Here is a 12,395-nt window from a genome sequence, read left to right as displayed (position 1 = left end):
TTACTTTGGAATAGGCCCAGTTTATGCTGAGACAGGAGCCGGTATCTTTTGTTGGGGTCTGTGTCTTGTGCTCAAGCTAAGCTTTAATTAAAAAAAAAAAAAAAAAGTATCTCTAGCTCTTAAGGCTACAACGTCTTTCAGAAGTGAAAAATGGAAGATTATCTGCCTGAGTCACCAGTGGGGGATTAATGATTTTGCCCTAGCCCCTGAAATAATTGATGCCCCGCCCCCACCCTTCCCCAAATCCCCGCCTCTTCCCCCAGTGCCCCGTGTTCCCCCTTCTCCCTGCCCCACGAAACAGTTGTTTTCGCGGTGCAAGCGCTAGGAGGGGAGGGAGGGGAGAGAAACAAGACACGGCGTCGCGCTCGCGGTGGAGGCAGAAGCGAGCTGGAGGATGGGGCGAGGAGCTTCTCCCTGGGTGCTCAAATTAGCAGCCCCAGGTGATAGTAATAGGCGGCTGTGCCTGACCCTTCAGACTACCTAGCTTAAGTGCTGTAGGCCGATGCTTTCAAGACTGCCTAAGTCAGTGGTTCTCCAACTTTTGTACCCATGAGCCCTTTCACATAACAGGCCTCAGGGTGTGACCCCCCCCCAATTAAAACATATTTGTATATATTTAACACCATTATAAATGCTGGAGGTGAAGCGGGGTTTGGAGTGGAGGCTGACAGCTCATGACCCCCTTACGGGTCCCAACCCCCAGTTTGAGTACCCCCTGCCCCCCGTAATAACAGTTTGGAGAAATTCTGCAGTTTCCACCTTGCATGCACGTCCCTAGAGCAATTGATTGGAGCATTTTTAAAGAGCAGGGGCTGCAGACGTTTAGTGTCCGAGCAAGTCGGAGAACAGACGGACTCACGCGCTCTCTCTCTCTTGCTGCTGCTGCTCCTTTAAAAACTTGCTCTCTCAACTCTACTTGAAACAGGTCCCAACTCGGGGCAAAGGATTGGCGTCCGCAGCAGCCAACCACGAGCGCGCAGGAGACCAATCCAGGGGAGGCGGGTGGGACGATCAGGAGAGGTGGTTGGTTGCAGCATGGCTGAGAGCAGCAGAGCTCTGGGTGGGTGACACCAAGCTGGTGGCTTGGGACCGGCAATGCCTGTGCACCGAGCTAGGTGAGTAGAGCAGAACCCGCAGCATGCACGGCCCTCAGTGGCCGTTTCATGGGAGGTTGCAGGTGGATGGACCTTGCTGGAGGGCTGTAAATTAATGCACAGTCGTGCCTCCAGTGCTGTAGTGTAGACACTCACTCCAGCAATCAGGGAGGCTACTGGGTACTAAAGGGCTTAGCTAGGGGACCTTCGTTCCTGTTCCCAGGGAGCCAGTTTGCTGAGGATGCTGCCTGGAAATCTGTTGTGGGCCCCCATAATTTTTCTCAAGGGCTCCTGACGGTAACTATTTGCCTCAGCTGTTTTTTTGTTTAAACTGTTGTGTAGATTTCAGACTGTATAATCGCCCAGTCCTGCTCTTGCTGGTCAGTGGGAACAGAATTACAACCCTCCCTGGGTAGAGTAGGGAGAAGAGATTGGCTTTGTGAGGTGTTGACTCTAGGAGTTTCACAGAAAGCATTTAGATATGCTGGTGTAATGTTGTGATGGGAATTATTGGGATTTAATATGTTGTGCAGCCCCTGAGCTGGGGCTCGTAACAGATGTTATCTCTTCCTGCCTTTCAGTTCCAATCTACTTTAACACAATGTCACAACAACGAGTCCTGCCCCAGAGTAAAGAAACCCTCCTACAGTCCTACAACAAGAGGCTGAAAGATGACATCAAGTCAATCATGGATAACTTCACAGAGATCATCAAGACTGCTAAGGTGGGCATTTGAAAGAAGGCCAATGAAGTCAATACCCATTTGGTAGCTGTCAGAGTGAGGCGTGGGTATAGAAGTCCATCCAGAGCCCACTCACGGTTTATTTCCACTAGTTAGAAGAACCACTAGAGTCCCTCTAATCCTAAACAAGGGAACAAATGTCTGTGCAGAACAGACACACAAGTGTAGGTCATGTAAAGCTTGATTTATTTTTAAACATCCCATAAATATAACATTCCCTCAAAAGAATAATCCTTTCCACAGTTAGATTTAGGGAAGCTATCTGAGAAGAGTCAGTTTCCTGCACCACTTAAAGGAACAAATTTCCTCCACTAACTTCACATTTAACAATTATATATCAAAACACTCTTACCCCAGATGTTTACATCCTGGAGATGACTCCTAATAACCTTCAGCTTGTAATACCTTTACAGCTGTGGAGTCTCTAAACCTTTGTCAACTTGCATTGTCACTACAAAATCGGTGTATCTATATTTCTTCCTCCTTTTTACTTGGACTTATTAACCATTCTCCTAGCCTATAATATATAGAACAATCCTCTGGCCTGTGACTAACTAGCATAGTCCCCACCTTCTTACGCCAACTTTCTTATGTAAAACACCCGTGGGTGAGGCAAAGCCAATTAGCCGCTGTGGAAAAGGCAACACATTGCAGACGGGGTTTTTCTGACCACACTGAACAAAAGAATAGATCTCTTCATCCTGAAAATAACTGTAAATAATCAGAAAATTCCTGAATTTCTGACCTGACTCCTTGTTTTGGAATGAACTAATAGAGACTAATTAGCTCTTTAGCTGAAATCTAGAGCAGAGGTGGCTCATTTTGAGTGCTGGGGAAAAGTGATCCTTGTTTATAATTTTTGAGGTGCTTTGGGATCCCTTTGGATGAAAGGCACCATAAAAATGTAAGATTATAATTTAGGCCCCGATTTTCCAGTCAGTGGGACTACCTGCACCCTAATTATACATTTGTAGGACTAAATACTAAGGTAACATGGGTTGAAATATAAACGTAGATCCAATAATTTTGCTCAGAATGATCATTACACCCTGAAGGCTAGAAATACCAATCCAGCTCACAGGAAGAGGCTGTATTTGAAAATTGAACAGTCAGATTTAGGTGAGTCATAGAGATTCAGCACTTCCTGGAGTCAAATTCTGCAGTTACGCATCTGTCCTGCATCTACGCCAAGCTTAGTCTTATTCTTCAATGAGACTTTAATAGCTTTACATGGGGTGAGGGTAGATTGATGCCAAATTTGGCCACCTGAGTTTTTAACAGTTATTTTTAGCAGGTTACTAGTGAACAGCTGCAAATTATGCTACTCAGTTTTCAAAAAACAGTCCAATTAAACAAGCTGGGAGTGCTGGAAAATCAATGGTGGGAAGAATTAAAGAAGACAGTCTAAGGAAAACAGAGAAGTGAACAGCAATTGGTTAACATGAAAGAAAAGATGGGAAATCAAGAAATGGTGCACTCCTAACCCTGATCCTACCAAAAACATCTGCTAGATGGGATCAGGGACACAAGCCCCTTTTTTATATGTGATTTGAACTGAAACAAGCTGTTCTTTAAAATAATAACTTCTTCTGGGATGCAGAAATATTGGGTGAGCTGAAGACACATGGCTTTTTAAAATTAATTTTTAGATTGAAGATGAAACCCAAGTCTCTCGAGCGACCCAGAGTGAGCAGGACAACTACGAGATGAATGTCAGAGCTGCCAACATTGTAAGTACAGCTCGTGTGCCAAGCAGGCGTGCTGCATAGCGGATCTTGTGTGCTCTGTGGTCCGTTACAACATCCATAAGGAGCACACAGAATACTAATGTCAATTGCTGTAAGAGGTGTAATCATCACTGGGTGGCTTTCCCTGGGCATAGGAAGGCAGCGATTTTTCTGTTTGCTCTGGATTTCGCTTTGGGTTGGGACCCAAACTGATGAACTTTCACTTTTAGAGCTGCCCAGTTTTGCCTTTGAGTGGTACCAAAACATATATAGTTCTGGGTTTATATTACTGATGGCTGTGCTTGCCAGTGGAACAAAAGAACATCATTGTTCGTGCATAGAGTGCCAGAAGGTTGCATAGTGCCCCTGGTGTACATGGACAACTGCATTCTTCCTCTGGTACTGCAGGCTTTTGGCTAGCATTTTAGCCAAGTTGCTCCCATGTTGCAAAGTCTGGTATCGGGGGTGGGGCGTTGAGGGAGCAGCCCAGCAGATCATGTTGCAGAGCCATGGTAAAGGACCCGAAGTCACTCTGTGTCCCATTTGCTTAATATTTTATCCACCCTGCAAGGTCCGAGCAGGCGAGTCCCTTATGAAGCTTGTGTCTGACCTGAAGCAGTTCTTGATCCTCAATGACTTCCCCTCTGTGAACGAAGCCATTAACCAGCGTAACCAGCAGCTGCGGAGCCTGCAGGAAGAGTGTGACAAGAAGCTGATCTCGCTGAGGGATGAGATTTCTGTTGACCTGTACGAACTAGAAGAAGAATATTACTCTTCCAGGTACAAATAGGGCCATGGACTCCCACGTACTAACAAGCCTCTTCTTTTCTCTAGCACTTTCTGAGAAACAGGATAGGAGAGCAGATGGTCCTTAAGACACAAGCCTAAATGGATATTTCCCCTTAAAATTCACACCTGTGTTTTTAATTAGATCAAACTTGTCTTCTACAACCTAAAACAAGCCATCGAGATGCTAAGCAGTCAGGCTGGTATGAGGAAGAGCCTTTTTCTGTGCCAGTTCTTTCACAAGTGTCCTAACTACATAACGTGCCTATTCCTTATAGCTCACCACCACCAACTGTCTGGAATCTATGTAAGCTGAACTAAAGGGACATCATCAAGTAGCTTAGAATCAGCATTTTTCTATCTCTAGCAGAGTGAGAGGGTTGGCGAGTTTTTGTTGTAAAACCTACCCCTAATGTATCTTTTGTGAAATCTTTTTAAAGACTTTCAATAGAACATAAGTTCTGGTGAATACATACTTTTTTCTCTCCTAATATGGTTGCAACCCCCAACGTGGCTAGTTAATGAGGTCCAGTAAATGAAAGTTTCCAGAATCAGATCTGAAAGGGTCTAGCTCGGTTGCACTGTCCAAGGTCGGTGAAGTGCGACAAGTTAATCAACAGCATAAATAGTGAAAAGCAAACTAGCTCTTTAAACTTCTTTCACTTTTAATAAGCTTTGATAAGCTGATTTTTATTTTAGGGAATTAAAAAAAATGGTTTAGTGATCGTTACAGATGCTCGAGTCAACTGGAACTTTGAAAATCAGACCATAATTTACTGGTAATGCAGGTATTTTAGAAACAAATGTTAGCCCAACGGTGTCCCTTTAAAATTGATGCATTATTTTAAGAAAATTTACCTTTCATAGCTGGGAAAAAGAGAGCAACAATTATAAAAAGATGTCTTAGGACAGTGAGAGACCCAGTAAATATTTTGGAGATGAGTGGAAAGGGAGTTGAGTAGGGTTATGCAATGCTGACTGATCTAAGGAAAACCTCAGGTCTTAACTGGGTCAGGACTTTATTATTTCATAAATTGATAGACAACATCCACTCCTGTGGTGGTCGAACAGGGGTGTGTGAGGTTATGGTGACCCAAATGTGAGCCTGTGATGTGTGTATGTGACATTGTAACCAGATGCTCTGGCATGTACACGAGTAATTCTAAAATGGCTCTTTTAATCTTTGGACCAATGGGTTCTGACCATGCTGGTGTGGTCTCTTATCTACCTAGTCCTGAAACTGCACTAAGCCATCATTCCTAGCAGAACTGCTGTCTAAGCAGGAGCGGAGGGGTTGTCCCCTCATTGCACCAAATCAGTCCAGTCTTATTCTGTTTCTAATATGAAGTGCTCATGTGGTGGGAAATCTTGCCTTGAGTATAGAGCTATGGTCTCTTTAATGGCGCTTCATGTCCTGTAGCTGCACCTAATGTTTCATCCACTGGTCCTTGAGCACTTATTTCCTTCTTCTTCATGTGCCATCAGCTACAGATTTAATGCAATCTTTATTTCTGCACCAAAGAAACATGTGAGTGTTTAAATAGACACAAGTGGCTTATTCAAAGTACTTTTATAGAACCATAAGGATTTTTTTAACAGAATTTTACTGTCTGATGTGGAGAAAGGTGTTTCTATTTTGTATTAAACTACACGTGGCTGTAGGATGTTAATTGTGTTTAAATGGCTGTAAATGCAAGACTCAGTGTGTACCTGGAGAGGGTGACATGAAACTGATTCTGAGAGCTCAGCTAGGGTTCAGTAGCTGTCAACTCCTTGTACTGCCTAAGATCAGGCATATCATTTTGTTCTATAGTGGCCTGATCCTGCTCTCACTTAAATTGATGGGAGCTTTGCAGTTGACTTCAGTGGGAACAGGACAGTAGGATTTCACACAACCACTGTTCCAAATTGCTCTCCCAATCTTTGGTTTCCGTTGGTTGTTTTTCACCATCCAGAATAGTTAGAGCTTTAGAGTTTAACACCTGAAACATTGTTTCCTGACGTCCCTTTGGGTGAAGCTGCAGAGCATTGCATTCTCTGCACCCAGTCTGTTAGCCTCCAGCTGGTTCCTGTGTATTGCTAGGGCCCACAAGTCCTTCTGCAGACAAAACTCCTGTTGACGTCACTGCTTGTCTGTGAGAGGACTATAGACTTAGACTCTGTGCTTTTGGGTAGGTGTCACGTGGAAAGGCATATTCTCACTCCTATCACAGTACCAGGGGTTTGGAAGATGCTCTTGCTCTATATACTGATAAATATTGCATGTCTGTAGGGTTTTTGCTGGTAAATACTGATTTCATGAGGAAATTTGCAAGCCAAGAATCTTGCAAAGCAACTTGTGCTTTTGTGTTTTAGGCAGGTGCCTTCCCACATGGTCCCAATAGTGTAGCCCTGGGGGAGGAGGGGAGGATTTAATCCTGAGCATCAGCCTCCCAGAATCTCCTTTGGGGTCACATCCAGCAAAGCCTCAGGGTCCTCTCCACTGTGAGATTGGATGGTGCCTTGCAGAGCCCCGTAACAACTGTGAACTTGAGGTTACTGGCTGTAGAGCTGTAGTGTAAAAGTTGAGGTCTAGAATAACTTTCGGGGGGGCAGGGGGGTTAAGGGAGGGAGGAGAATGAGAGATGCCCACTTCCTTTCCAGAGCTGCATTCCACCTGGATTCTAGGTTGAAGAGTTCTTAGTAGTCCTCCTGTATGAAGTCTGCTGAACACCAGACCCTAGTGCTCTGGGATCCAGTCATGAGGGGCTGAGATCCAGCAGAAATGGTTGGTGGATTCAGGAATAATTAGGCCCCAGTCCTTCTCGCATACCTCAGTGGCAGCCTTGCTTTGCGTAGACACTGAAGGATGGAGTGAAAAGCCTTCATACCTCAATGAAGGGACCTCACTTGGTGATGGTGCAAAGGCCCCAGATAGTAAACGCCCTTCCCTTCTCTCTAGCAAACCTAGCTGGGCGACTGCGGGAAAAGAGATGATTTGACTTGGCATTGGGTAAATTCTCTGGAACTGCCAAAACCCAAGTGCTTTAAATCAGTAACCTCCTTGTAGCCCGTGCACTCCAGCTTTCCTTATCCAGCCACCTGTGGCCGGAGCTCTGAATTCCTGGTTCACACTCCTATCTCTCTGAGAGCACGGCTTGGTGACTGGAGAATGGGTTTGGAGTTCAACCTGCTAGACACGTCTCTTCAGTTCAAAGTGTTTAGTCTCTTTTTATATATATTTTACTTTTAAAATATTTCCCATAAATCTCTATTTGAGTCTATTAATGGTAAATAAAACAGAAACAAGAAAATCACTGAACCTCTTGGGTTTGTTTTATTTTGAACACAAGCTACTTCCTGTTACAGCACTCACTTCCATCTCTGGGTGTCTCTTGCATGGGCAGCTCCTTCCTCTCTTCCAGCATTTTTTCCTCCTTTTTTTTTTTTTTTTTTTTTTTTTTATTTTGATTTATACCCTGCCACTGTTCATCTACCTCAAACTTCAGAGCAGGACCAAGACAACACATGGACAAGAGATAGACACTAGCTTAGGAACCCAGGATTTGTCAGAACTGTTCACCCTACTGGTCCACCTACTCTTATACCCTGCAGTGGTCAACCACCGTCGTCTGCTTTTTCAGAAGAGCTGAGCACACACAGTTCCTGTTGAAGTTAATGGAAGCTGCAGGTGATCAACACTTGTGAAAATCTGAGCAAAAATGCTGCAGAAGAAGGCATAAATCTTTGCCAATCTGGTAATGCTAGAGATGGGGGGCAGGGAATTTCCTGCCCCCCACAGTGATCATGCAGCATGAGAATCGATTGTCCTTTTTTTGGCACATAACTTTTTTAGCTATTAGTCATAACACTAGAAAAGGGAATTGAGGCTTTGGGTTTTTTTAGTTCTTAACAAAAAGAATGGAATGATGATCTTACAAATACAGACCTCCAAGCAATTCAGTGACAATGTAGTAATGCTCCTAAAGTACTTTTTTGCCCCGTGGTAAATCAAGAATAACCCTGATTCTAAATACTTACAGCCCAAACTTTTAAAAGTGGCTGCTAGTTTTTAGATCCTAGACCTGAGTTTGAGAGGTTCAGAGTATTCACAGTTCCCAGCAGCTGGAACTGTGAGCACACACTGCTTTTCTAAAAAAATCAAGGTCAGGTGTATTAAGCTGGGCACCCAAAATCACTAGTGAAATTAGGGCCAAAGGGCCTGATTCTCCTCTCAGTTGAATCCAGATCTAACTCTCAGTGAAATTGCCAGAGATGAAATCCTGGCCCCACTTACGTGAATAGGAGTTTTACCATTGACTTTAATGAGGCTGGGATTTTGCCCCAGGTGTCTTTCCTTTGACTTGAATGGGAATTAGAGTGGACCCACTCGCCAATTTCAGACTGGAGTAACGCTGCTGGCTTCAATGAAACGACCCCTGATCCTTCTCAGGGCAGTGAGATCACACACCAGTCCGAGCCCTGTTAGGGAACATCAGTGTCATGAGACTCATGATAAAGTTATAATCCACAAACATTATGTCCATGGATGCTTTTGCCATTTTCTTAACGCTTTGCTTCTGTCTTGCTTTCTCCCCTCTCCTCTTTTTTTTTTTTTTTTTCCCCCTCCCCTCTCTGATTGCACCTGCTGTCTCTCCTTACTGGGGTGGCTTGTTCTGGAAAGCTACAGTCTATGTGACACCAATGATCTTCCTCTGTGCGAAGCCTACTGGAGAGAAGACCCTGCTGTGCTTTCCCCTGAAGGTCTCTCCATGCCTCTGGCAGCTGCCACGGCAGAGCAGAACATTACGGCTCCTCAGACCTCAACCCCGTCACACCCTCACGTGAACGGGCATGGGGCAGGCCCGACGGAGCACTCCTGAAGAGGATGCCGTGCCCGCTGAGCACGCTCAGACCAGTCGTGCTGAGCTGATGGAGTCTTCCCAGCTGCTGTATTGAGCCAACCTTCTCCAACTGCCGGAATAACGTACTGTAGTTGTGTTTACAGGTCAGCTGCTGCCATTCAGTGATATCAGCAGTGTCATCTTCACCTCTTGAGCCATGTCTGAGAAAGTGTTACCATAGGGCTATGGTAGAAGTAATAGGCCAATAGGACAATGACTGCTATAGTAACTTTGAGCTAGGATTTGTCTTATGTTACCGCATGATAGCTGCATGTAGAGACCATTAGGAGCATGGAGTTTGTTTCCATGTGAATCCCGGGTTGGGAACATGTTGTGCTGAACAGGAATTGAGCGTATTCTGGTCCTGAATAGGAAATGTGGGTCAAGGTTTAGGGTGGGTTTTTTTCAGTATTTATTCTTCCTAAGACTCAAGTTAATCAACATTTGTGTGCTTCCTATGTCAGTATTCTCAGCCTCTGCCTCTTCTGGGGTGGCACTAAAATGACTTCCGCTGAAGTTTACAAAAATAATAACCTCCTCAGTATGTGTATATAACACTTCACCTTCAAGGTGCTTTGCAAACTTGAATCCTTGTGTTCAGAAACTACTGAGATGGGAGAGCTAAAGCTACCTGGACTCCCCAGAACACCCCTGCCACAGACATAAATACTGTTCCCATTGAAGTGCAAGGGAAACCAAGGCAGCAGTGCAGTGCAGCCAGGATTAGAATTAAGGACTCTCTGGCACCCAAGTGGGTGCTCAGACTCCATTTTTCTGTCAAATGGTCAGTGAAGCTGCTATGAAGTTATTTTTTTGGGCAATGATTAGTGCTGTTTAATCAAAGACAGTGAGGAGAGTTGCGGTTTGATGGGTGCTCATGGATAAGAAGGTCTTTGCTTCCTCTTAACTAGGAAACCATTCTGTGCAATTTCCTTTTCCTTTTAAGAAACTATTTCTGGTGCTTCAGTCAAAGCTATCTAGTAGCACCTGGGTACTCAACTCTCACTGTCCTTAGTAGAGCTCTGTGTAGCTTGAAAGCTTTGTCCCTTTCACCAACAGAAGTTGATCCAACAAAAGATATTATTTCACCCACCTTCTCTCTCATGTCCTGGGCCCACTGCAAACAGCTTCCTCCTTACAGTCATTTAAGCTAATTCTACTTGTGTAATTGAAAGAAAGTATTTGAAATGGGATGTAACATTACAGATCAATGTCTAAACATTGCAGAACTACTGGTGTACCCAGAATGCAATTAAATCCCTGGTCAGTATTCTACTGTAGTTTCACACTTCTCTCGGGGGTTGTTTCCCCGCCCATTTATTTTGTAAGTAGATGGCTGAATAAAATGAACTTGGTTTTGTATAATTCTTAAAGTGTGTGTTTTCAGCTGCAAGGGGAGGGTGATGTGAGAATCTTACGTGTGTGTATGTAATGAGAAGAGCATTTCCCCAAATGTTCAAAGCAAAACCCCACTCCAGTGCCTCTTCCTGCTGACACTGAAGTTTGACTTTGCAGAAGGGTTGAGTATTGCTGAACTGAAACATGCAAGGTGAAGCAGGAGGTCCATGGGGCTTGTCTGGGGAGCTGCCCAGGGACTTCCTCGAACGTTGCTGTGCTTTATCACCTACAGCACAGGCCAGTGGTTTGACTTAGTCTGTGTGTTACATCTTGGGGTCACAGGTGTGAAATCTCTGTTGCAAAATCCTGGCAACATGCAGAACATTAGCTCAATGGTTTGAGCACTGGCCTGCTAAACCCAGGGTTGAGAGTTCAATCCCTGAGGGGGCCATTTGGGGTTTTAGTTGGGGATTGGCCCTGCTTTGAGCAGGGGGTTGGACTAGACACCTCCTGAGGTCCCTTCCAACCCTGAGATTCTATGATCTTATTTGTTGCCTCTCAGCTAGATGCTGTGGACACTTCATGCACCTCGCACCTTGCTATGAGAAACTAAGGTTGAGATTTCCAACCAGAAACCCAACTCCCACTGAAAGGCACCCATGAATCCTAACCCACTTAGGCCCCGCTAAAAAGCCTGACCTAAAAGATCACTGTCCAAAATAATTCCTGGGGAGAAGGATTCCCTGTACCAACCTCATGTACTGGTCTTAATATGAGCACTGCTTTAGTTCCATGAATCCAGCTAAAATGTCAAATAAGGCTACTATGGTTTTTGCTAAGTGGGAGAGTAACTTCTATTCTCACAAGATTATTTTACTTCTAAAGACCAGTAAAGCTGCAGTGCAAGTGTTACCCTAACATGTCCTTACCAGAAAGTCCTTTTCTCTCTCCCTTCGTCACAAGTAAAAATACTGTTCTGGATGCAGTTTTGCAGTCCTTACGCAAGTGAATGTTCCACTGACATTAACCTGCATTGAGCGTGAATATGTGGGCTGGAGGAGCAGGATTTACAGCTTAGGGAATCAAAACTATATAGAAATACTCTTGCGTAGTGATTAATCAACAATGCTCATTGCAGTGGTTACAGTACTTTATTAATAAGATAAACATGGTATGTTATCTTGTACACAGTGCATTAAAGAATCCTGTGGCACCTTATAGACTAACGGACCTTTTGGAGCATGAGCTTTCGTGGGTGAATATCCACTTCATCTGATGCATCTGATGAAGTGGGTATTCACCCATGAAAGCTCATGCTCCAAAACGTCTGTTAGTCTATAAGGTGCCACAGGATTCTTTGCTACTTTTACAGATCCAGACTAACACGGCTACCCCTCTGATACAGTTCATTAAGTCAGTTGTAAGATACAGGTGCAATTCCTGGATGGACATAACAGGATTATCTACTGCCTCATACAAAGAGTTAGTTACATATTCTCTATATGCTTATTTATTGTTTTCAACTCATGATTTTAGCAGAGGTTCTACAACACTTGGTGTTTTTTCTCAAAGCCCAAACTCCTAGAGTCACGTGATTTCATGAGAATCTCAGTTTTCATTAAAAAGAAAAAGTTTCTACTGTGAAAATGTGATGCCATTCAGTCAACCCTAAAGACTTGGAAACCTGAAAGCAAATAAAAATAACCTGAAGTATATTATTTTTTAAAATCATGATTTTTGTACACTTGAAGTTGTCAGTACTGTGTTAAGTACATTAGAATCGGGATGTGTGAGTTTTGTTTAAAATATTTCAGGATAAATAACC

At 44.0% G+C, this 12,395-nt stretch overlaps 1 protein-coding gene across 3 annotated transcripts; it reads left to right on the top strand.

The window, feature by feature from the left end:
• The first annotated feature begins 998 nt into the window (after positions 1-998).
• Positions 999-9,940, top strand: MED22 (mediator complex subunit 22). 3 transcript variants are annotated; one of them, XM_050926814.1, is made up of 5 exons: positions 999-1,115; positions 1,676-1,818; positions 3,486-3,566; positions 4,135-4,343; positions 9,019-9,940. In XM_050926814.1, exons 2-5 carry the CDS (start codon positions 1,696-1,698, stop codon positions 9,209-9,211), a joined length of 606 nt encoding a protein of 201 aa, XP_050782771.1. In that variant the 5' UTR covers positions 999-1,115; positions 1,676-1,695; the 3' UTR covers positions 9,212-9,940. The 3 variants fall into 3 exon arrangements, with proteins under 3 accessions (XP_050782771.1, XP_050782770.1, XP_050782772.1); XM_050926813.1 differs by having other exon boundaries at positions 9,013-9,940; XM_050926815.1 differs by lacking the exon at positions 9,019-9,940 and having other exon boundaries at positions 1,000-1,115; positions 4,135-7,645.
• Positions 9,941-12,395: the final 2,455 nt, after the last annotated feature.

This window comes from Gopherus flavomarginatus, chromosome 17, assembly GCF_025201925.1.
Source record: "Gopherus flavomarginatus isolate rGopFla2 chromosome 17, rGopFla2.mat.asm, whole genome shotgun sequence".
Taxonomy (NCBI): Eukaryota; Metazoa; Chordata; order Testudines; family Testudinidae; genus Gopherus; species Gopherus flavomarginatus.
This window is presented reverse-complemented; position numbering and strand designations above follow the sequence as displayed.

Bases quoted from the DNA above. Each gene is read 5' to 3' on its own strand.
- MED22 (XM_050926813.1), top strand. From the start codon at position 1,696: ATGTCACAACAACGAGTCCTGCCCCAGAGTAAAGAAACCCTCCTACAG. The intron at 3,567-4,134 runs GTAAGTACAGCT...CCACCCTGCAAG, and splicing joins ATGTCAGAGCTGCCAACATT to GTCCGAGCAGGCGAGTCCCT. The intron at 4,344-9,012 runs GTACAAATAGGG...TGTTCTGGAAAG, and splicing joins GAAGAATATTACTCTTCCAG to CTACAGTCTATGTGACACCA.